At 46.1% G+C, this 25,496-nt stretch overlaps 1 protein-coding gene and 1 long non-coding RNA gene across 3 annotated transcripts in view; one reads left to right on the top strand and one right to left on the bottom strand.

Moving 5' to 3' along the window:
• The window catches only part of LOC108177222 (uncharacterized), a 73,861-nt gene that overhangs the window by 11,461 nt on the left and 36,904 nt on the right, over nucleotides 1-25,496 (top strand). The window lies entirely within an intron of this gene.
• CHN2 (chimerin 2) overlaps nucleotides 22,287-25,496 on the bottom strand; it is a 279,635-nt gene continuing 276,425 nt past the window's right edge. For both annotated transcript variants that reach the window (XM_070059690.1, XM_017344407.3), the window contains one exon: nucleotides 22,287-24,026. In XM_070059690.1, the coding sequence (XP_069915791.1) occupies nucleotides 23,855-24,026 (172 nt within the window). In that variant the 3' untranslated portion in view covers nucleotides 22,287-23,854. The remainder of the gene's footprint in view (nucleotides 24,027-25,496) is intronic.

Raw genomic sequence — 25,496 nt, 5'->3', positions numbered from 1 at the left:
GTTGAGTCGTTTGTGGCTGCTTGCATGGTAAACCAAGCACTGAGAACACAGCTCAGCCTCCCTCTGGGCGCTGTGGGAGAGCCATGAGGGTTGGGTTGAATTACCACTGTGTAACTTAGGGAAGTGACTGAGTATCTGGGCTCTGGGCTCCTTGTCTGTGAAGTGGGGGTAATTCTACTTCCTGGGTGCCCACCAGGGTCCAAGTAGATGATCCATTCATTAGTGGCTGCCACAGAACAGGCTCATTTCCCTTTGGCTAATTTCTTTCACTGGCTGTACAGGACAATTATATGAACAGTATAAATCAGTCAATGTCACATGTTTTGGGAAAGCAATGGTAGACAGTCTCTTTTTTTTTTTTTTTTTTTTTTTTTTTTTTTGATTTATTTATTTGAAAGGCAGAGTTTACAGACACAGATCTTTCATTCTCTGGTTCATTTCCCAAATGGCCACAAAGGCCAAGGCTGTTTCAGACCAAAGCCAGGAACCAGGAGGTTCTTGTAGGTCTCCCACATGGGTGCAGGGGCCCAAGGACTTGGGCCATCTTCTGTTGCTTTTTCAGGCACATTAGCAAGGGGCAGCTGGGATTCTATCTGGTACCCATGTGGGATGTCAGCATCACCATGCCACAGCACCGGCCCCTGGTAGAGTCTTTTATTTATTTTTTTTTTTTTGACAGGCAGAGTGGATAGTGAGAGAGAGAGACAGAGAGAAAGGTCTTCCTTTTGCCATTGGTTCACTCTCCAATGGCCACCGCGGCCAGCGTGCTGCACCAGGAGCCAGGTACTTATCCTGGTCTCCTATGCGGGTGCAGGGCCCAAGGACTTGGGCCATCCTCCACTGCACTCCCTGGCCACAGCAGAGAGCTGGCCTGGAAGAGGGGCAACCGGGCAGAATCTGGCACCCCGACTAGAACCCGGTGTGCCGGCGCCGCAAGGTGGAGGATTAGCCTAGTGAGCCGCGGTGCCGGCCTGCCCTGGTAGAGTCTTAAAGAACACTGTTGTTGTTGTTTGAGGGGCAGACACTGTGACAGTGAGCTGAACTGCTGCCTGCAACATCACTATCCCCTGTGGGAATGCTGCTTTGAGTCCCTGCTGCTCTGTTTCCAATCCAGCTCCCTGCTAATGCACCTGGGGAAGTAACAGAAGATGGCCCAAGTACTTGGGCCCCTACTACCCATGTGGGAGACCTGGATGGAGCTCCAGGCTCCTGACAAGCTTGGATCAACCCTGGCCATTGCAGCCAGTTAGGGAGTGAAACAGCGGATGAAGGATCTCTGTTTTTGTATCACTCTGCCTTTCAAATAATACTTAATTAAATTTTTAGAAGAATGTTGATTGGGCCCAGCGCCTGGCCACCCTCCCCAAGAACATCCTAGTAACATTCACTGTAGAATATTTAATATATAACCATTAGCCATGAATCTGTTTTCAGGAACATACGTAATGATTAAATCTAATGAAGCAGAAGTTTTCTGTATGTGATTTAAGAACGATATTTATCCTTCCAGCACCCAAATTACATTACCTGTAGTTAAAGGAGGAAGGGCACTCAGTTAAGCCTGAAAGCAACATCACGAGAAACGGATTAACAAATTGCAAGACAAATCCTTAGACTGAGGGTCACTGCCAGACTGCGGCCAGGGCACAAGCCAGAGAATATGTTGAAGATGTGCCGCCCCATTAGCTCTGGAATCTTAGTACAGAACCTGCGTGGCTGGATTGCAGCAGAGGAGGAAACCGGGCAGGAGAAGGAAGCCCTGTGCCTCTGTGTGACACTGTTGCCTTTCTCCAGAAACCTGTTCATTTTTATTACAGAAATAGATGCCCGCAAGTTTAAAGTCGAGTGTTATTAAAGGATTATGGGGAATCGTGGGGGTTTCTTCCTCCATTCCTTCCCTTGGTCCCCCCCCCCCCCCCCCCCCCCCGCGCTCACCATGTTGGCTTTTCATTTCTGGCATTGTCCTATCTCCCTATGTCTAAATAATCTGTGCCTCATGGTTTCTCTTGATTTATCAGTGTTAGACATTCTGCAGACTTTTCTCTTGTGGTGTTTAGGGATTCATCTTTCAGCTTCCTTTCTCCCGTGTTCCCACCAGAGAATTTATTATACGTATTATATTACAGCCTTTCTTTACTTATCCATTCCATGTTTATAGTGCTGTACCCATGCAAATACCGTTCAGGCAAAGCATTGCAGTGTGCAGATAGCTGTTTATCTTCTGACTTTTTGTCTCTTCCTGAAGTTAGGTGATATTTTGGTTTTTCTTTTAATTTTCTTATCTTTGTCCCTATTTTCTAATTGTTTCTTTTGTAAATTTTTATATATTTATTTTCCTTTTTATTTGAAAGGCAGAGAGAGAGACAGACAGGCAGATAGATGGATATACAGAGATTTTCCATCTACTCCCCAGATCCCTGCAATGGACAAGGCTGGGCCAGATCACAGAACCTGGAGCTCCATATGTGTCTCCCATGTGGGTAGCAGGACAGGCGAGCATTTGAGCCATCAACTGCTGCCTTCCAGTGTCTGGTTTATCAGGAACTTGTATAAGAAGCAGAGTAGCCAGGACTTGAACCAGGCACTCTGCTATGGTGTGTGGGCATCCCAAGCAGCAACTAAGCCTTTACACCAAGTGCCTGACCTCTGATTCTTCCTAGACAAGACGAAAGAGAAAAGCAATTCAACAGAAATCTGAGTCTTTGACGAAATAGGTAAACCTCTAGGACAAAGACAAAAAGAGGGAATTACCTATATCAGAAATGAAATAAGGAGTATAATTAGATTTTTGAGGCTCTTAAGGTAATAAATAAGGGTATACTATGTGTAACTGAATCTACATAAATCCAGTTAACTTGGATGAAATGCAGCTATCCCTTAAAGTACAAACCTTAGAACTCACCTAATATGAAAGACACATTGAATGTACTTCAAAAGATTCCTGGAAAAATGGACTCTAAAGGTAAGTTTATTCGGGAACAGAAGCATTTTGAAACGCAGGCACAGTTCTTTGACCCTATGCATGTCCATGAACTTTTTGAAGACCTCTCATATAGCTGTTAAAGCAATTGAGTCCATAGTTAACATCCCCCCTAACATCTCCACACTTCGTTTCACTTTTGAATTATATCAGAAATTTGAAAAATAATTTATACAAGTTCTATTCAATTTCAACAAGAAATAGGAGGGGGAACGATTCTCAATTCATTTATGAGGTCAGTGTTACCCCAATACCAAAATCAAACAAAGACACTATGAAGAAGGAAAAGAGACCAATATTGTTTTTGGACACAAAAAAACTTCAGCAAAATGTTAGGAAATCAAGCCCAGCCATGACTGAAGAGTCATGTCACCACTATGTGAGGTTTGTTCCAGGAACACTACATTGAGTCAGTATTTGAGAGTCTGTCAGTACAGTTCAGTGCAATGGGCTACAGAAGAAAAAAAAATCCCACACAGTTATTTCAACTGAAGCAGAAAACAGCGTTTGACAAATTTCAATATCCATTCATGATTTTACAAAACCCTCAGCTAATGAGGAATCCAGGAGAATTTCCTCAAGTTGCAGAAGAGCAGCTATAAAAACCTGCAGCCAACCTTCTTTATAGTGACCGTGTTCCCCCAGCACTGAGAACAAGGCCAGGATGCCTGATCTTACCACGCTTAACAGCAAAATGTTGGAACTCCAAGCTTGTGTGATAGGACAAGAAAAGGAAATGAAAGACATACACGTTTGAAAAGAATAAATCCTGTCCCTATTTTCAGATGACATCATTATCTACAGTAAAAAAAAAAAAATTCACAAAAATGCTCATAGAAATAGTATGTGAGCTCAGCGAGGTTGTAAGATACAAGGTCAACACACAAAGTCATTCAAACTCCTGTGCACCAGGAACAGTCGTGAAAACAGAAGTTAAAAACCACAGTTTACAATCGGTCCTCTCCAACCCTCACCAGAAAGAGACTCAACTAGATGTAAATGTAATAAAACATATAAAGGACCATTCTGTTGGAAATTACAAAACACGAAAGAAACCAAGAAGATCTAAGTAAGTGAGAGACATACTGTGTTCATGGATAAGCAAAGGAACTAGAGTAGCCATGGTGGTTTTGAAAGAAAAGGATAAAGTGGGAGGAATCTCTTTAGTTGATGGTGAGATTGACTGTGTAGTAAAGAATAGACACTTCAGTCCATGAGAAGAATGGAGGCCAGAGACAGACCAAACACAGTAGCAACCCCAAGTCGTGGTGATACTGTGCAGGGCTCGATCACTGACATACTGCTCGTAGGAACATAAAGTGTTTCATAAAACACTAAGCATGCAGGGGCTGGCCTGCGGCACAGCAGGTTGACGCCCTGGCCCAAAGCGCCGGCATCCCATATGAGCGCAGGTTCTAGTCCCAGTTGCTCCTCTTCCGCTCCAGCTGTCTTCTATGGCCTGAGAAAGCAGTAGAAGATGGCCCAAGTCCATGGGCCCCTGCACCCACGTGGGAGACCTGGAAGAGGCTCTTGGCTCTTGGCTTCTGATCAGTGCAGCTCTGGCTGTTGTGGCCAATTGGAGACTAAACCACTGGATGCAAGACCTCTCTCTCTCTCTCTCTGCCTCTCTGCCTCTGCCTCTCCTCTGTGTAACTCTTTCAAATAAATCTTAAAAAAAAAAAAAAAACTAAACATGCAAATATGACCCAGTTGCATTGGTGGGCAGTGATTCCCCCCAAATAAAATCCTCCTTGACATACAAACCTGTACTGAGTGTTCATGGCTGATTTATTCATAATAGCCCCAAACTGGAAACAATCCAGATGTCCGTGAGTGAGCGAGTGGTAAAACAAACTGTGCTGCTGCCCGGCTGTGGGATTCTTCTCATGAGTAAAAAGGAACAGACTCTCAGTGTGCCTGTCAGCTTGAATGAATCTCCAGAAAACTGTGCTGGGTCAAAGAGCCAATCCAAAGAGCTTATGCACTGTGTGCTTGCATTTCTATAACATTTTCTAAATGATGACACTGTGGATCCCGAGAACAGATATTAGTGGTTGCTAGGGGACAGAGCGGGGAGCGTGGTCGGGAGTGGGCGTGAACACAAAAGCATAGCAGAAGAAGTGCTTTTCAAGTGACAGATAATATCATGATTGTGGTGGTGAATGCGTAAACCTATTGATCTCATGAAGCTGCATGGAACTGTGTACACAGACACAGATGTAGGTTTAAAATTCGGAAAAATCAAGTAGGATATATAGTCTTAGGAACTGGCGCATTTCCTGTTTTTCATAACATACTGTAGTCAGGTTAAATGTCACTGCTGGGGAAGCAGAGTGAAGGGTATTTTAGACTCAGTATTTTGTAAACTTATTTCCATATAAGAAGTTGAGGGGCCAGTGCTGTGGCATAGTGGGTAAAGCCATTGACTGTAATGCTGTTGTCCTTAGTGGGCACCAGTTCAAGTTCCAGCTGCTCCACTTCCAATCCAGCTCCCTGCTAATGCACCTGAGAAAGCAGTGGAAGATGGCCAAAGTGCTTGGGCCCCTGAACCCACGTGGTAGACCCAGAAGAGGATCCTAGCTTCAGCCTGGCCTAGCCCTGGCCATTGCAACCATTTGAAAAGTGAACCACTGGATAGAAGATCTCTCTCTCTCTCTCTGCCTCTGCCCCTCTATAATTCTGCCTGTGGTAATAATAAGAAAAGTTGAAAAGCAAAAACAACAACTAGTGGAATGAAAAACAGGATTGTCTGGGCTGGCGCTGTGGCGCAGTGGGTTAATGCCCTGGCCTGAAGCGCCGGCATCCTGTATGGGCACTGGTTCGAGTCCCGACTGCTCCACTTCAAATCCAGCTCTCTGCTATGGCCTGGGAAAGCAGTAGAAGACGGCCCAAGTTCTTGGGCCCCTGCATCCACGTGGGGGACCCGGAAGAAGCTCCTGGCTTCAGACTGGTGCAGCTCTGGCCATTGTGGCCAACTGGGGAGTGAGCCAGTGTATGGAAGACATCTCTCTCTCTCTCTGTGTAACTATGACTTTCGAATAAATAAAATCTTAAAAAAAAAAAAAAAAGATTGGTGCTATCTCCAGGGTTCGTTCTCTCTCCCATGGTGAGGACCTGTGCCGAAATGCAAGTTCCACCTGGACTAGGAGCTCTCAAGAATTCCAAGTGCCCGGCAAGTTGGTATTTTTCTAGAACTTTCCCTAAACATCTGATTACCAAACTTAGAATGCCTAACACCTGAATCTGAAATTTTTCTTTCTCTTACACGTGCCCACCCTCACATTTGCCCCATGAGAAGGAGCACAGTCTGAGTAGTTCCACGTCCTGCAGCCCACCTCCATGGTACGTCTCTAGGCCTTTGCCGAGATGCCTCTCTGCCAGCTTTTACCTTCCCAACCTAAAGTCTGCCCTGCTGCAGGTGAAGCAGGGGGATGTGTGCTTAAGCCCATTGCTCAACAGAGAGGGGGAAAAGATGGAACCATCTGGATAAATGGGGGCAAAGCATTCCAGGCGGATGGAAGGGCCATGGACAGAACCTCCCAAGGCAGGACAGGACCTGGTATGTTTGAGGAACAACAGAGGGCCTGAGTGGAGGAGAGGGGAGAGCGTTGATGAAGACCCAGGAGTCATGTATGCAGGCTTGTAAGGACTTCAGATTTTACGTCAACGGAGTAGAGCAGAAAACAGGATCTAAAGATCATCTTAAGAGTTTCTAGAAAAAGGCATTCAGTAGAAAGCCATCCATACATGATTTCTGAAAAAGATGAACTCACCGAGACTGGAAGGGAGCTTTCTTCCCAGAAGTGGTTTTCGTGTAGAAAGGCTGTTCTCATTCTTTGTGGATATAACTATCACCTGAGAAACAAAGATGCAAAGGTGAAGAAGGCTCCTTCCTTTTCCAGTAAAACTAGCACTGGGGTTCTTTTTGGACCTCCATGTGATTCTGGGACACACCAAATTTAAGAATCACTAGTGTAGAAATTATAAGAAATATCACATTTAATGGTGAAACTTTATTCTTATGGAAATACCAGAAATAAGGTGAGGATGATGGCTGTCGCCTTGAATTCTAAGCCACTGCAGTAATATGAGAAGAAGAAATAAGGGGAATGAAGGTTGGAAAGAAAGGGGCAAAAGTGTCCATCTTTGCAGGCTATCTGAAAGAGAAAATCCAAGAAGGCCTTTAGACAAACTATCAGATCAATGAGGGTGTTCATCAAGGTTTTTAATTATTTGCATGCATTTCATAAATACAACGTTAGGAACATAGTAATTATTCCCATCGTACCCATACTCCCACCCGTCTTCCTCTTCCCTCTCCTGTTCCCAGTATTTTTTACTTCCATTTTATTTTCAATTAATTTTATACACAGAAAATTAACTATTCTAAGTATAGTTCAACACTTTGAGAAAGAAAACAAACTGTTCCTCAACTGTCTAGATAAGGGCTGTTCAAAGTCATTGCATCTCAAAGATATTTTGCTTTTTTTTTTTTTTTAGAAACTTCATTATCTTTTTTTAAAGATATAGTTATTTATTTGAAAGTCAGAGTTACACAGAGAAGGAGAGGGAGAGAGAGAGATGTCTTCCATCTGCTGGTTCACTCCCCAGTTGGCCACAATGGGCAGAGCTGCACCAATCTGAAGCCAGGAGCCAGGAGCTCCCTCTCAGTCTTCCCACACAGGTACAGGGGCCCAAGGACTTGGGCCATCCTCTGCTGCTTTCTCAGGCCATAGCAGAGAGCTGGATTGGAAGTGGAGCATCTGGGACTCAAGTTGGCACTCACATGGAATGCCAGCACTGCAGGCAGCAGCTTTCCCTGCTATACCACAACACGGGACCCAAAACTTAATTTTCTTTAAAGAAGAACCCAAGAATGATAAATCTTTTGTGAGTTCTTAGACATAACTAGAACTTATGATACATTAAACTATCCTCCACTTAATACACTAAAACAAAGTAATTCTTTGAGAACAAGTTTTACTATTAAGTCTCAATATACTCTTTGAGGACAGAGGTCCTGCATGGGAGGTAAGTGCACAGTGACTCCTGTTGTTAATAATTAATACTCTTAGGTATGATGTCAGTGATCACCCGAGGCTCTTGACATGAGCTACCTAAGCTATGGAAGCCTTTTGGATCCACAAACTGCTTCAGTGTTTAGACAAGGCCACAAGCAAAGTAGAATTTCTCTCCTCCCTTCAGAGAAAAGGACCCCCTTCTTTGGTGGTCACTTCTTTCCATTGAGGTCTCACCCACAGAGGTCCTTCATGTAGAACATTTTTTTGCCACAGCATTTTGGCTTTCTATACCTGAAATGTTCCCATGGGCTTTTCAGCCAGACCAGAATGCCTGAAGGGCTGATTCTTAGGTTAGAGTGCTAGTTAATGTGATTGTCATTCTATGAGTCCACTATGTGAACTGCTTTCCATTTTGGAGTATTCACTCCTTTTTAATTCTATCAATTATTAATACCAAGCACTTAGTCATATTTATATGATTACTTTAACATTTGATCCTACCTCTATGATCACTTTAACACTTACGATGATATTTTTACCACTCAAGGGGATTTGATGTCCCATGACAAGTTTTTCAACTGTACCCTTAGAAGTAATTCCAGGGGCTAGCACTGTGGCATAGTAGGTAAAGCCGCCACCTGCAGTGCTGGCATCCCATATGGGTGCCAGTTCAAGTCCTGGCTGCTCCACTTCCAATCCAGCTCTCTGCTATGGCCTGGGAAAGCAGTAGAAGATGGCCCAAGTCCTTGGGGCCCTGCACTCACATGGCAGACCCGGAATAAGCTCCTGGCTTCTGATCAGTGCAGCTCTGGCCATTGTAGCAGTTGGGGAGTGAACCAGTGGATGGGAGACCTCTCTCTCTCTCCTTTTCTCTCTGTGAAACTCTTTAAATAAGTCTTAAAGTCTATAGGATTGTAGGCAGAACTATACTGCTTTCCAGTTACACACTTCATACATTTCACAATTACAACTTTAGGATCATGGTGAAACTTTTCACCCTGTCTTTCCTCCCACCCACACTCAAACCCCACCTTCTCTTCCCTCTCTTATTCTCTTATTTTTTTACTAAGATCTATTTTCAAAAATTTTATACATATATGATTAACTCTGTAAGAGTTCAATGATTAGTATGAAAGAAAAAATAAGTAAAATAAGATAAAGAAGAAAAAACGAAAAACTGTTTCTCAACAGTCAAGCCAAGGGCTGTTCAAGGAAATTGCTTCTCAAAGTATCAATTTTACTTGTACAGGTTATCTTTTATGTGCTCTATTAATTATCACAGGTCAGGGAGGACATTTAGTATTCATATAGTATTTGTCTCTCTGGGACTGGCTTATTTCACTAGGTATGATGTTTTCCAATTTCATCAATTTTCTTGCAAATGACTGGATTTCTTTTTTCCTGCTGTGTAGTATTCCATGGTGTAAATATCCCATAATTTCTTTATCCAGTCTTCAGTTGATGGGGATTTGGATTGATTCCAAGTCTTTGCTGTTGTGAACTGAGCTGTGATAAACATGGAGGTAAAGATAGCTCTTTAATATGCTGATTTCATTTCTCTTAGGTAAATTCCCTGGAGTGGGGTGGCTGGTCATATGGTAGGTCATTATTCATATTTCTGAGGTATCTCCATACTGTCTTCTGTAGTGGCTTTATCATCTTACATTCCCACCAACAGTGGATTAGGGTACCTTTTTCCCCACATCATTGCCAGAACTTGTAGTTTGTTGATTTCTGTATGAAAGCCATTCTAACTAGGGTGAGGTGAAACTTCATTGTGGTTTTGATTTGCATTTCACTGATGGCTACTGATCCTGAGCATTTTTTCATGTGTCTGTTGGCCATTTGGATTTCCTCTTTTGAAAAATGTCTGTTTAAGTCCTTTTCCCATTTCTTCAGTGGGTTGTTTTTTGTTGTGGTGGTTGAGTTTCTTGATCTGTTTATATATTCTGGTTATTAATCCTTTATCAGTTGTATAGTTTGCAAATAGTTTCTCCCATTCTGTCTGTTGCCTCTTCACTTTGCTGATTATTTCTTTTACAGAGCAGAAGCTTCTCAATTCGATGTAATCCCATTTGTCGATTTCGGCTTTGATTGACTGTGCCTCTGAAGTCTTTCCCAAGAACTCTTTGTCTATTCCAGTGTCTTGCAGGGTTCCCCCAATGTTTTCTAATAATTTAATGATATTGGGTCACAGATTCAGGTCTTTAGTCCATTTTGAGTTGATTTTAGTGAAAGGTATAAGATAAGGGTCTTGCTTCATACTTCTGCATGTGGAGCCCCAGTTTTCCCAGCATCATTTGTTGAAGAGACTGTCCTTGCTCCAGGGATTGATTTTAGTTCCTTTGTCAAAGATAAATTGGTTGTAGATGTTTTGATTGATTTCTGGCATTTATATTATGTTCCATTGGTCTCTCCATCAGTTTTTGTACCAGTACCAGGCTGTTTTGATTATAACTGCCCTGTAGTATGTTTTGAAATCTGGTATTTTGATGTCTCCAGCTTTGTTTTTGTTGTATAAGATTGTATAAAATTGCTTTAGCTATTCGAGATCTCCTGTATTTCCATATGAATTTAAGCATAATTTTTTCTATATCTGAGAAGAATGTCATTGGTAATTTGATTGGTATTGCATTAAATCTGTAAACTGCTTTCAGAAAAATGGGCATTTTGATGATATTGATTCTTCCAATCCACGAATATGGAAGATTTTTCCATTTTTTATATCTTCTTTTATTTCTTTAATGCTTTATAATTCTCATCATAGAGATCCTTGACATCCTTGGTTAAATTTATTTCAAGGTATTTGATTTTTTTGGTAGCTATTGTGAATGGGATTGATCTTAGAAGTTTTCTTAGCTCTGGCATTTTCTGTATATACAAAGGCTGTTGATTTTTGTGTATTGGTTTTATATCCTGCTACTTTTCCAAACTCTTCTATGAGTTCCAATAGTTTTCTTGGTGTAGTCTTTTGGATCCTCTTTATAGAATCATGTCATCTGCAAATAAGGATAGTTTGACTTCCTCTTATTTATATCCCTTTGATTTCTTTTTCTTGCCTAATGGCTCTGGCTAGAACTTTCAGGACTATATTGAACAGCAGTGGCAAGAGCGGGCATCCTTGTTTGGTTCCAGACCTCAGTGGGATTCTTCCAACTTTCCCCCATTCGATAGGATGCTGGTCATGGGTTTGTCATAAATCACCTTGATTGTATTGAGAAATGTTCCTTCTATTCCCAATTTGCTTAGAGTTTTCATCATGAAAGGGTGTTGCATTTTGTCAAATGTTTTCTCTGCATCTATTCAAGATTTAGACAAAAAATTAATGTTTGAAGGTACTGTGAAAATTAAAGGAAAATGGAATTAAAAGGTAAATTTATTTTGGTGCAAAGTTTGAAATTCATTCATAGCTTTTTCAAAATACACATTTCCATGACCTTTTTGAAGACCCTTCAAATGCATGGATTTCAATTTTATTGCCATGTGACTGTTAAATAGTTTTTTCCTTTTTAAGGATTTGTTTATGTATTTACAAGGCAGAGTTTCAGAAAGAGAGAGAGACAGACAGACAGAAACATCTCCCATCCACTGATTTACTCTCCAAATGGCCACAGCAGCCAGGGCTGGGCCAGGCCAAAGCCAGTAGCCAGGAGCTGTTTCTGGGTCTCCCACATGAGTGCAGGGGCCCAAGTATGTGAGCTGTCTTCCTCTGCTTTTCCCAGGTACATTAGCAGGGAATTGGATCAGAAGTAGAGCAGCCGGAACTCAAACCAGTGCCCATATGGGATGCCGGCATTGCAGGTGGAGGCTTAACCTTCTATGCCACAGTGCCGGCTCTAGAAATAGTTTTAAATTCATAAAAGACTCCAACAAACCAGGTGATGTAAATAAACAGCTCAACTGAGAAGTGGAGGAGGTTATGAATGGCTGACACCTAGAAGAGACACTTCAGTGACTAATGACTAGTAAATATATGTAAAAAAAAAGGGGGACAGCACTGTGGCACAGCAGGTTAAAGCCCTGGCCTGAAGTGCCGTCATCCCTTATGGGTACCGGTTCTAGTCCTGGCTTGCTCCTCTTCCGATCCAGCTCTCTGCTATGCCCTGGGATAGCAGTAGAGGATGACCCAAGTCCTTGGGCCGCTGCACCCATGTAGGAGGCCCGGAAGAAGCTCCTGGCTCTTGGCCTCGGATCGGCAGAGCTCCGGCTGTTGCAGCCATCTGAGGAGTGAACCAGTGGATGGAGGACCTCTCTCTCTGTCTCGACTTCTCTCTTTAACTCTCTTTCAAATAAATAAAATAAATCTTTAAAAAAATATAGAAAGAGAAATGCTAAATTTCAATGGAAATCAGGGAAATGCACACTGAAAAAGATCATATTTACCAACAGGTTAGCAAAAATATTTAAGTCTGGTGATGTCAGTATTTGTAAGGATATGAAGAAACAGGAACTTCCAGATCCTGAGAATGGGAGTATAAACTGGTACAGTCACTTTGGGTAGCACTGGGGAAAGCCGACGTGTACATCCTCTGCGCTTGCAATGCCACCTGCAGTGCATGAAGACTTTAATGAAAATGTTTATGGAGGTGCAATACAGCAAGAAGCAATCTAAGCATCTGCAGGTAGCAGGAAGGATGGATGAATGCTTTAGAATAGTTGAAATGGATGAAGTAGAACTCTGTGTCAAGATGGGTGTATTCCAAGAGCATAACATAGAAATAGGCGGTGGAATGATTATGTAGACTAGGATGACATTTCTGTAAAATGTGATACATATATGTGCATATATGTATGTGTGTGTATATATATGTGTGTGTGTGTGTGTGTGTATACATACACTGAGTGTGTGTAGTAAGGATAGAAAAAGGGCCAAGGAATGGGGGGAGAAAGGAGAATGGGATCACGGCCTTTAATTTATTATTAATTTTAAAATTATTTTATTGTGATGCAAATTCGGCAGATGTGAAGATTTTACAGAGCGGACTGGTAGAGTGACAGGTGTGTGCATCAGGGCCCTTGGCTGTGAGCACAGATGAGCTGGTTTAAGCACAAAGGATTTGTTACAGGGCATTAAGTAGCTTACTGAATCTAAGGAGTAATTTATTGACAGATAGCATTCGAAGACAGAATGGATGTGATTGCCCAGGGAGTGAGTGGGGCAGGCAGCAGCCTTGGAGGGGGCCCCAGCAAACTTGCTCATTGTAGAGGGGGAATGGGCAGAGGAGCCCGAGCAGACAGGGGTGAGGGTGTGTGAGAGCTCTCCGCACCTGCTTCCCTGTGCCTTAGGGCCTCAGTGAAAATCCTGGAGGTGGATGTGTCGAGGGGGCAGCAGGCATTAATGTTCATGTTTCAAAGGAGAGAAACTCGAAGCTCAGAAATGTTAATAGCCTTGATCTGTGACTGAGCCGTGTCTGCTGGCTCTGCAGCCAGTGCTCCTGTGGGGGTGCCGTGCCATCCTTCTACCCTATCCCTCTGCATGGGACAGGTGTGGTTTGGCTTCCAAAGCTCACTGGCTAGTAAACTGCTGAAATTCCTGTTAGCGCGTTTCCTAGGCAGCAAGAAGCAGTGTCTTCTACCTGTGAAGGGAAGAGCCTAGTGGGTTAAGGATTCTCACAGGTGCTTTCCCCCACCTGGAGCTGTTTTAGAAAAGCTTTCGTTGGCTCAGTCTGTCCCCTGAACTGTGCTGAATGCTGTCCACAGATCCTCTCAACACTAGCCAGAATAGGAGCTGGTATTCATTCATTTCAATGCCAAGGAAATTGAGTTAAAAAGTAACTTTGTGTAAGTCATGCTATTAGACAGTGATGGAAGCAGGATGTCTGGACCCAGCCCCTGACCTGCGCAGGTCTGTTCTGCATTACTTCCTGGCCCCATAAGGCCACTGTAATCTTTGCACCTGCAGTTGAGCTACAGACGCAGATCTCTGTATCCTCAAACTGAGTAATTCTGATGCCTAGCCATGCCCACTGGGTAAAAGGCGGAAGACTATGGTGAGTTCTAGTTTAAAGAGAACATCAATAACAAAAGGTTCACATGTCAGGCACCGATCCACATGATGGAGAGAAGTTAATGTGCATTTCCATAGTCTCTTGTCCCCAGAATCTGTTCTCTGCTCCTCTGTTCCAAAGCGGGACATTGCAGTGTTCGTAGGATTGTGCTGTAACACAGAGAATCTTGGGGTACGGACGTGTGCTAGGTACAGCTGGGGTAGCATGGTGAGCAAAGGAGACCACTGATTTCTGCCTTTGTAAAGGTTCTAGTCTAGGTAATGTTGTAGGAGAGACACAGTCGGCACATGGGGGTGAGCCCTCTGGAGACCCTGGTCACAGAGGAAGGGGTGTGTGAGTGAGGAAGGTTCCATGCATGTGGCCTGAGGGTTGGAACAACCTCCACAATGCTGCAAAGCCATTGTCCCCATCTTTGCTAATAAACACTGATTTCCCACCCCCCCCCCCCCCCCCAGGTATCCAAGTATCTTAGATAAGGTAGATCCATCTAACTCAAGTATACATCCTGATTCGTCTGAATCACCATTTGTCATGTTTTCCTGCAGTCCAATGACTTGGAGGACTGTTTAAAAATAAAAAACGGGCCAGCGCCGCAGCTCACTAGGCTAATCCTCCGCCTTGCGGCGACGGCACACCGGGTTCTAGTCCCAGTCAGGGCGCCGGATTCTGTCCCGGTTGCCCCTCTTCCAGGCCAACTCTCTGCTGTGGCCAGGGAGTGCAGTGGAGGATGGCCCAAGTGCTTGGGTCCTGCACCCCATGGGAGACCAGGATAAGTACCTGGCTCCTGCCATCGGATCAGTGCAGTTCGCTGGCCGCAGCGCGCCGGCCGCGGTGGCCATTGGAGGGTGAACCAACGGCAAAGGAAGACCTTTCTCTCTGTCTGTCTCTCTCACTGTCCACTCTGCCTGTCAAAAGAAAAGAAAACCGGATTGTAGAGTTCCAGGTCTGGATTCAGAGAGTTGGGTCTGAGAATTTGTCTTTTTTTTCTTTTTTTTCTTTTTTTTTTTTTTTTGCAAGTCCTAGTAGTGCTGTTGTTGGTCAGAGGATCACACTTTGTGAAGCACTGAGCTGAACTCATGCTGGGGACCTCATTGTCTTTGCTGGTGACCGGCTTAGCCAGGAGCATGCCCTGCAAATCTGGCCATTATTACAAGGGAGTCGTGCAAGAGAAGGCATCATTTTGCTTGTCTCCACAGCCACCTTTGTAACCATATGAGTCACAGCTTGAGAGGAGTACCAGCAAGCTGAGTACGGTGAGGTGGAAAGATAACCTTGGAGATGACTTGAATTTGGACTTCTTGTTGAGATAACAAGGGTTCTTATTCTTAAAGAACTTTACATCAGAGGAAAGCAGATCTTATAGGTAAATGGTTGTCCCATTACTAGAAGTCATTAATTCAGGCTCAAGAAATCATCTACAAGTATTACTGGCATCGTGCTAATCTTGCAACACTGCAATTGTTGCAAGTGGGGACATATCCAGGAGTTATGAACCTGTTGAGCCTTGAAGACCTCACAGGTTTTATGGAGTGACTCTCTGGAAAAGAGATCCATGCCCTTCTCTCTCAAACACAGGCTTATTTCATGTCTACACCCATGTAGACATGGGTGCATGTATGTGTGACTGTGTGCCCATAATATACACTTACTAATTTTGTTTATCTGAAAGGAGAGGGAGATACTTCCCATCCATTGGTTCACTTACTAGATGGCCACAATGGCTGGGCCTGGCTGGATCCGGGAGCTGGAAACTCGATCCAGGGCTCCCACGTGGGTGGCAGGGACTCAGTTCCTTGAGCCATCACTGCTGCCTCCCAGGGTCTGCATTATCAGGAAGATGGAGCTGGGACTTGAACCCAGGCACTCTGACCTGGGATGTAGGGCACGGCCGTCTTAGTGGCCAAGCTAAATGCCCTGTTCCGCACATGCTTGTTATTGGCTCTGTCCATGGCACTGAATTCCTGCCCTAAGGAGGTCTGTGTTTGTCCTGCCACTGGGCCTGTGTCTGCCTGGACGTGGGAGATGTGGTGTGCGCATGTTTGCCCTGAAGCCCTGAACTGCCACTGGCAGGGTCCCCTATTCCAGTCCTGTAGCCTCACATCCTCCAAACCTGCCAGTTAACGGGTTAACCCTGGCAGGCCCCAGCAGGCAGGGTGTGGGGAGCAACCCGGACTAGACTAAGTTACTGGAATTAAGACTTATTCTATGCATCTGCTCTCCCACAATATGGCGCTGAGAAGGGAGAAGCAGCTTCTACACAGCTGCCTCCAGTTCAACCAATAAACTGTAGGACCTGCTCCTGATTGGAGGAGAGCAGCGTACTCGGCATGTGGGTAGCAGAGTTGGGATTGGTGGAAGGACTATAAAGGAGGAGAGAGACAACATGCACCGGGAACATCTAAGGGGAACACCTGAGCAGCCCCCGAGAGAGCCGGCCGGCGGTGTGCCGCTCGCCCGCGGAAGTGGGGAATGTGGCAGGGGGAACCGCCCTTTCACGGAGGTGGAAGGGTCGGTAGCCAACCCGGGAAGAACCAGCAGCAAACCCGGGGAGGGCCGAGCAGACAAAAGAACAGCGCAGGGTCCTGTGTCGTTCCTCCACGAAGACGGGGAGCGACAGCAGGGGTTGATTCTGGGAGAACCAGCCTATAGTAATTGACATTTGTACATTACTGCACAGTTTGCACTGCGTTTGTACATTCAGGATCTCAGTTGATCCTTAAAAAACTCTTGGGAGGAAGGAGGGCAGGCATTCTGTTATTTTACCCATTTCCAGATTATAGAAAGAAAATAAATCAAGATTTTACCCATCTTAATATAACTGGACATAGGAAAAGCTGACATTATGCTTAGTAACTAGAGTGACCAAAAATGTGTGCCAGGAATACTGGCCTTACCTCTTCAGGATTTTTTTTAAGCATTTATTTATTTGAGAGCCAGAGTGATGGAGAGGAAGAGGGAGAGGGAGAGGGAGAGGGATAGGAAGTAGGGGGGAGAGGGGAGAGGGGAGGGGAGAGAGGGGAGAGAGGGGAGAGAGAGAGGTCTTCCATCTGCTGCTTCACTCCCCAAACAGCCACAGCAGTCAGGACCCAGGAACTCCATTCTGGTCTCCCACATGGGTGGCAGGGTCCAAAGTACCTGGGCGGTCTCCCACTGCCTCCTCAGGCGCATTAGCGGTGAAGCTAAGCAGCCGAGACTTGAACCTGAGCTCCGTATGGGATGCTGGTGTTTAAAGTGGTGACTTAACCTGCTACTCCAAAATGCAGTCTCTCCTTCAGAGTTTTGAGCTTATGCTAAGGTTATATTATTTTTATATATTTTTGCCAACATTGAATCCTTTTTGCTTCTAACTATTGACTTACATAGTAGGTTTATAAGTTTCACCTGTTTTTCTTGGTCTAGCCTGACTACAAGTTTTATCTTCTCTCTTCACCCCACTTTTTAAGGTCCAAGAATCTGCCTTGTGCCCCCTGGAATCTCCTTGCTGTGTCACCAGCGTCTTCCTGGTTGCCACATCCCGAGGGCACTCAGCATTGCCCCAGTGGCCCCTGCCGTACCCCTGAGAGTCTGTCCTCCCATGCTGTGTCACGTGTCTGGTTCCCCTCCACCCCCTCCTCTGGGCCCTGTGATCCTCCTGCACAGCCCTCCCACTGCTGGCCTCTAAGACCTTGTTCTCACCCGGGGTTCTGTATGAGCCAGGCTTCCCATCGCTAGGACGAAACACCTGAGAAAACCAACTTTACAGAGGGCAGAGGTTTACTCAGCTCAAGGATCCGCAGGTGCCATCCCGAGGCTGGTTTGGCCTCTGGTGAGGATGGCAGCGGTGGAGTTCAGGTGGAGGGAGGACGCTGCGAGGCTGGGCCCCTCTCAGCTTTCAGCAGCAGCCCTCATTGCGCAGCCCTTTCTGAGGGCACGTCCCTGGTCACCTGAGGACCTTTCCCAGGTTTGCCAACTAAACAGCATCACTAAGTTTAGCTTTCTTAGTACCATCAGTTTATGAGTTTGGGGTTTAAATATCTACAGGTGGGGGCCGGTGCTGTGGCATAGCAGGTAAAGCCACCACCTGCAGTGCTGGCATCCCACATGGGTGCCGGTTCAAGTCCTGGCTGCTGCACTTCCAATCCAGCTCTCTGCTATGGCCTGGGAAAGCAGAAGATGGCCCAAGTGCTTGGGCCTATGCACCCACGTGGGAGACCCAGAAGAAGCTCCTAGCTTTGGATCTGCCCAGCTCAGCCATTGCGGCCATTTGGGGAGTGAACCAGCAGATGGAGGACCACTCTCTCTCTCTCTGTAACTCTGCCTTTGAAATAAGTCTTTAAAAGTAACTAACTACAGGTGTTGGGGAACCAAATGTCGTGTAAGCCACAGCAGTGCTGTGCTCTTTCCTTCACCTGCCCAAGCTTTCTGACTGGGCCCCACCAGCTCTTTCTCCAGAGCTTGCAAACCACGGGCCCAGTGGCAACCAGATGTTTCCCCCGGGGTGAGCCATGAGAGCCCTAACTCATCACGCAGACTGGAGCAGTGCCTGCTCCCTGCTGAGCCTGCTTCCCTACCTGTGTTCTCGCTATCTTCCTAAATATTTGTTTTGTCGCGAAAGCCAGAAATAGGGGTGCATCTGTGACTCCCACCTCTCAATCCTGGCATCAAATCATTAAGTCGTGACCATCGCCTAAATAACTTCCAAGTGTCTTCTCCATCCCTGCTGCTGTGCAGTGCGCCAGGCTGTCACTGCCTGCAGCAGCCTCCCTCCGGAGCAGCTGCCCGTCTCCAGGCTGAGCCCCCTTGGCCCATCCTTTACCTGCCACTGACAGGGCGAGGTCACTCTGTTCTAAGCTGTTCCTTCCGCTTGACACACAAGACCCCTTATTGTCTCCCAAGTCTGCCGATTTCATCTCATCCCCGTTACTCTCCCCACCAACACTCTTTAGTGCCCTGAACTGTCCATGCTTTCACCTGCTCACAGCGGGAAGCTCGCGAGGAGCCAGGGAAAGGCTCCAGAGGGATGGGGCTGTGGAGCTGAGCCGTGCGGGACGAGGAGGAGTGCACCACGTGGGACCCGTGCAGCAGAAGCTGTGCACTTGGGACCGTGGTGCCTGATCTCAAGTGGTTTCCCCTTTTGTGGGAGACAGGCGTATACACACCTGCAGGATTTGTGACGCACTGGATTAGAACTTTGTACCAACAGCAGCCAGAAGACAATGAAGGAGAGACCCTTGAGTGTGAAAAAATGTTCTCAGCTCAGTTAGGAAAAAATAAAGGTGACACTGGCTGTCTCAGTGCTTGCAGGCTGCTACAATAAATTTCCATAGCCTGGGTGGCTTATAAACAACAGAGATCTGTCGCTCACAGTTCTGGAGGCTGGCATGTCCAAGTGCAAGGTGCTGGCGGATTCGGTGTCTGGTGTGGGCTTCCTGTTGCATAGACAGGGCCTTTGTGTTAAGTCCTCATGTGGCAGAAGGGATGTTAAAAATCAAGTGCTAATGTCAGTTTTTGAGTTTTGATAAATGGTGGTCATACCGGATGTTAGCATTAGGGGCAGTTGGGTAAGGAAATAGAAAGGCATTGAACACTTAGAAGTTTATTAAAGAAAAGATTAGCAGCTCCATTTTCCTTATGCTAGAGACCAAAATGCTTAACTAGCTTCCTCTCTCCAGGCAGACTGGACCTTTTAATTCTTCCAGTGAGGTTAATGTTTGCCTTGTCTCCAAGTTCGAAGTATTCAGTGTCTGGAGATTAGTAAATGCTTGATAAAAATTGGTTGAGAAGTAACAAATGTTGCACTTTGTTTTTGCAGATTTGTTGATTTATCTGAAAGAGTTAACATGGCGAGAAGGAAGGGGAGAGAGAGAGAGAGAGAGAGAGATATCACCAGGCTGGTTCACCTCCCAGATGGCCACAATAGTCAGAACTGAACCAGGCTGAAGCCAGGAGCTTCATCCAGGTCTCCCACCTGAGTGCAGGGGCCCAAACTTTTGGGCCATCTTCTGCTGCTTTTCCCAGGTCATCAGCTGGGAGCTGGATCAGAAGCAGAGCAGCCAGGAGACAAACTGGTCCCCATATGGGATGCCAGTGTCACTGGCAGCAGCTTTAACTGCTATGCCCCCAACTGTTGCACTTTAAAAATAACAGGGGCTGGCACCGTGGCTCACTTGGTTAATCCTCCGCCTGGCATCCCATATGGACACCAGGTTCTAGTCCCAGTTGCTCCTCTTCCAGTCCGGCTCTCTGCTGTGGCCCGGGAAGTGTCGCTCCCCCTCTTTGCGGAGGAATGACACAGGACCCTGCGCTGTTCTTTTGTCTGCTCGCCCCTTCCCGGGTTTGCTGCTGGTTCTTCCCAGGTTGGCTGCCGTCCCTCCACCTCCGTGGAGGGGCGGGCCCCCCTGCCACTTTCCCCACTTCCGCGGGGGAGCGGCACACCGCTGGCCGGCTCTCTCGGGGGCTGCTCAGATGTTATTCGGATGTTCCCCTTAGATGTTCCTGGTGCATGTTGTCTCTCTCCTCCTTTATAGTCCTCTTCCACCAATCCCAACTCTGCTACCCACACGCCGAGTATGCTGCTCTCCTCCAATCAGGAGCAGGTCCTGCAGTTTATTGGTTGAACTGGAGGCAGCTGCGTAGAAGCTGTTTCCTCCTCTCCCAGCGCCATATTGTGGGAGAGCAGATGCATAGAGTAAGTCTTAATTCCAGTAACTTAGTCTAGTCCGAGTTGCTCCCCACAGGGAAGGAAGTGGAGGATGGCCCAAGTGCTTGGGTCCCTGCACCCGCTTGGGAGACCAGGAGGTGGCACCTGGCTCCTGATTGGCATAGTTCTGGCCGTAGCAGCCATCTGGGGGGTGAAGTAGTGGAAGGAAGACCTTTCTCTCTGTCAAATGAAAATAACAAATGTAAATTTGTGACTGAGTTTGGGCATTTGTAAGCTGAGTTGGGTTCCCAGCTGGAGTCAGGACAGCCCAGGCAGTGCATCAGCTGTGTAGTGTGCAGTGTGTGTCCACCCCTCTTTGGCCTCATCTTCCTCATCCCTGGCTCCTATAGGCTGTTAACCTTGACTGCTGCACCAGCTCCCCCAAAGCTATCCAGACCAAGTCACCAGAAAACACCACTGACGTGGATGGGAGAAAGAAAAGGGGTCTTGCTTCTCCTTACGGCTGTCTTCTCCCACCTACCTTGCCCTGTCTCACCTCCTCCAGCTCTCCATGGCTGGTGTAACAGTGGCTTTCTAACACAGTGCTGCCTCCTGGGTGGTCCAGCTGCTAGAGTTGCTCCAACAGCAGGAGTTTCAAGCCAGGGAAGGGGAGCCCGGTCAGGCTGCCAGATGGTAGGGGAGACAGGTGTGGATGAGCAGGGCACCAGGGATCATGTGTTGGAATCACAGCTGAGAGAGGGAGTCAGGTGAACCACATTATGCATTATGCAGCCCCATTATAGCCCTTAGTAGTCCCTGGACCTGGACTTGGGTGAATCCATCCCTGCTCCCACATTCTGCCCTCTCCCCTTCTCCATCACTCCTGGAGCAGTAATGATAATAATGAGAAATAATGGTTACTGATAACTTTGGTTGATAATTTCATTTAAGAAGCCAGAGACTGGCTAGGGTATGGGGAGGGAGGGCTGGAGAAGAAGTGGGGGAAGGAGGATGGGGTACAGGGGTACAGCTTGAGTAGGAGTAACAACTTCTCATATTCTGTAGCACAGCAGGGTAACAGTGGTTGACAACTATTAATTATTTCAAAATAGCCAGAGCGGATTTTGAATGTTCCCAGCACAGTGTCTCTGAGGTGATTAGATAAGCAATTATTCTGGTTATTATATACCATATACATGCATTGAAAAACCAGCTGTGCCCCGTATTTATAAATATGTACAGTAACCATGGGTCAATTACAAAACACATTTTTTTAAAAAAAGACATTACAATTAGAATGGTATCCTTAATTTTTCAGATGAGCAAACTCTGACAGATCAAGGATTTGAACTCAGGGCCTCCTGGCTCCAAACTTGCTGATCTGCTTTCCCACAGCCAGCCCTGTCTGATCCACTCTAAGCTCTTTCCCTCTCTCTCGGGGCATCAACCCATCAGCCTTACAGAAAGTAAGGGTGGAGCATGGGCGTGTTGGCCTCATAGCAGTGGCGGGGCGGGGTGGGGGGTGCTGCGGGGGATGTCTGCGGGAGCTTTCTGTTTTAGTGATGTCAGGAAGTCAGCTGCTCGCTCTATCAGGGAACAGCATCTTGAAGACTCTCGCCCAGCCACTCTGACATGATTCCCCGGTACATACTCCACAGTGACAGACAGCAGAATTTAATACATGTAACGTCTTTCCTTCCATTTACACCATCATAAATTACAAAGTATTGTTCACTTCACAAAATAAAACCATTTCCAGATAATTTCTGACAGTGTCAAGAAGTACATAAGCTACAACAAACCGATCTGTACAGCTGGGCGGGACGAGAGCAGCAGGGACCAGGCTGAGCCGCTTGACCCCTGTGTGCCAGGGGTCCCATCTGTAGGCCCCAGGGGTCCTGCGCTCCTTCCAGCCCCAGAGAACACATGGAGGCTCTCTCCTGATCACTCCAGACAGCAGTGGGCGAGTACTTACAGGGATCATGTCAATCAGAGGAAAAGACATGGCAGATGGATTAAGAAAAAAATCTAGATTTGCACTTTTTGATGTCTTTAAATATCTCACCTATGTTACAAAATATAGAAATCTTGGGGTAAAAGGCTCACGCTAAGATCGATGCAACCAGTCAGATGGAACTACAGTAATCAAATTATGACCCATACACATCTGCTTTATCAAGGGGGAGCAAACAGTCTTTGTCATTCTTTCAAAAATAGGTTTGTTTATAAAACAAAAATGAAAAAATTGTTCTGCAGATTGACTTTTCAGCAATACAGACATGTGACAGACATACAACCTTCCATTAAAGGATGCATTCAAGGGGCGTGGCCAAACAGGAAAGAAGAAAGGGGCCAAGTTTTACACAGCCCAGAGACGCCCCGCTTCCTCCAGTCGCCATCTGTAAAATGACCACGTTCGGCACGTTCTGGGACACACACTGGTGGCACAGAGAGGCTAGGACTGGATCCAAGCATACTTTGGGAATTCACCAGAGTTTTATGGAAAGAAAATTTGAGGCTATTTCAGACCATTCCACAATGGCTATGAACACATACTGCAGGAGAGCAGAAGCAAAAACTATCAGAAGCAGGATACATGTGGCAGGTGGAATTTTACGGAGAAGCACTAATCAGGACAGAGGTATGTCAAGATAATACTGCATTCGGGACCAACTTTATCATCACAGCAAGGACGCGGGGAACAAGGAACACAGGGCAATCGTCAATGCACTGCATTGAGTTCTATTTGCTAAAATAAAATAACATTCTTGCAGCCAAAATAAAAATACATTTTACAATATAGGTTTCATTTAACATTTAACATATAGCATTGTCTTCTTTTTGAAAGTGGAAAATGTATAACTGTATCAAGTACCTTTAAGAATTAAATTCCCTTTTATTACTAAGACTGAAGTTTCAAGGTCTACATTGTTTCCTTTTTTTAATAAGTTAAAGAAAGATTTATTAATCACTCTTGCAGCAGAACAGATATACACACGAGGCACGGCAAAAGAGCCAGGGTGAGGGCCTCTTCCCACCCTCACCCTCGTTCTCACATGGAGACGACGCGTCTATGAGACACAGCACCCGACTCCGCGGTGCACCGCGGCCCAGGAAATTCTGTCACTTGTTTGAAAAACAAATCAAGTGCAAGAAATGTTTTTATTCCTTTAGCTGAATCAACTTAGAAGGGACGGGGGCCCCTTGAGCTCCTGTCCCTGATGGCTTAGAACAGAACATCTTCGTTTTCTATCAAAATCTGCACAATCAGCTTCTGGTACCGCATGTCGTGCAGGGTGGTGAGGGTGTTGTCCTCGGGCGGCCTCATCAGCGTGGGCCCGAACACGATCCCCAGGTTTTCCGCGTTCATGAAATTGTCCTTCTCGTTCAGGGTGACCCTGCGAAGCAGCAGACACACGGGGGAGTGAGGGGGGTGCACGCGCACGCTGAGATGCTGTGCACGTCCCTAAGACCCGGGAACATCTTTGCCTGGGAAACTGCACGAGCGAAGTGGGGATCGGAATGGCAGAAGGCTCTCTTTCTAAAGGTAGTTTTCTGATCTGTTTTTCTTTCTAAATTTCTGGCACAGGAATCCCATGAAGGGAATGTGGACCCAATTTTTTTTAACTTCTTAATAAATATGTAATAAGTATGGAGCTATCATTTGGGGGATACCGGTTTGAAGGGACAGCAGATTATTTGCTGGCTGGTGGGGCCAGCTGTTTTTCCTCCTGTCACTTGTGTGTTCTAGACAGTGGGCGTTGAGGGCAGGTTCCCTGTGTGCTAGCAGGAGCAGTGCCAGGGGAGAAAGGTTACTGGCAGAATGGGCTGCCAGGAGTGTAGGAAGAGCCGGGCCCTCATCATGGGACGGGGGAAGGCTGGCAGGTGGCCACGCTGGAAGGCAGTTGGGCATCACTTCCAGTCCCCGCAGGATGAGGTCTGGAGCAGTAATTATTGTTGAAATTGAAGAGTCATCATTTCAACACCCAGATAAGATCAGCAGAGCCTTCAAGAATGCAACTCGGACTCTAAGACTGGTTTAATAGCTGCCTAGTGGAGCCATCTCCTAGATCCTGGATTTCAGGAATTTGAGAACTTTAGATAGTTCGTAAGCCCTGAAAGAGGGTAAGATATCTGAAGACAAAAATAATTAAAATCTATTGAGGTTTTGCACTGAAGACCATCCCTGTTTCCTTACGGCTTATTAGGATCGGATGTGCCATGTTACTTCGGGAAGGTCAGCCCAGTTTGCATTGTTTTCACACTGCAGAGCTGAGCAGAGGGCATTCTTCCGGCTCTCCCTGTGCACTCAAGCGCTGTACCTGGCCCAGCAAGGCGGCCGGCAGGCCCACCGCGGGAAACATGCAGTCATCGGCACTGAAAATCCAGCTGGCAAGTGTCAGCATTTTTCCCGAGCGTGGTACTTTGTCCTCCAAACTGTAACAGCTGGACGTTGATCACCGTAAGGGAAATAAAAGCCAGGCCTGACACCACTAGTCAACTCCTTATCTCAAAAAGCACTCGTTCTTTTCTGTTCATCACATGTATAAAAATGGGACTAGAGCTGCCTGTTACCACCTCTGATCATCCTGAATCTGGGCGACAGCATTTGTAGGTCTTAAAAGGCAGAAAGAGAACAACTTCTGTAGCTAGTGTCTGTAGTGCTTGCAATGTGCTTCCTTTCGCTTACGGAATGGACTTGTGAATTGCGATTTGCACTTTATCTAAGAATGGCTCTCTCGCCATGGGTCTTCCAAAAACATCGTGAAGCCCACAGATGTGATCCCCCCAACATTTCAGAGGCCAACCCGGCAGCCTCAGTGTATGTGAGCAGCCCAGGAACAAGACACAAGGGTTAGAGAGAGGAG

Source organism: Oryctolagus cuniculus, chromosome 16 (assembly GCF_964237555.1).
Source record: "Oryctolagus cuniculus chromosome 16, mOryCun1.1, whole genome shotgun sequence".
NCBI classification, from domain to species: domain Eukaryota; kingdom Metazoa; phylum Chordata; class Mammalia; order Lagomorpha; family Leporidae; genus Oryctolagus; species Oryctolagus cuniculus.
The sequence above is the reverse complement of the archived record's forward strand: the minus strand, read 5'-3'. Positions and strand labels throughout refer to the sequence as shown.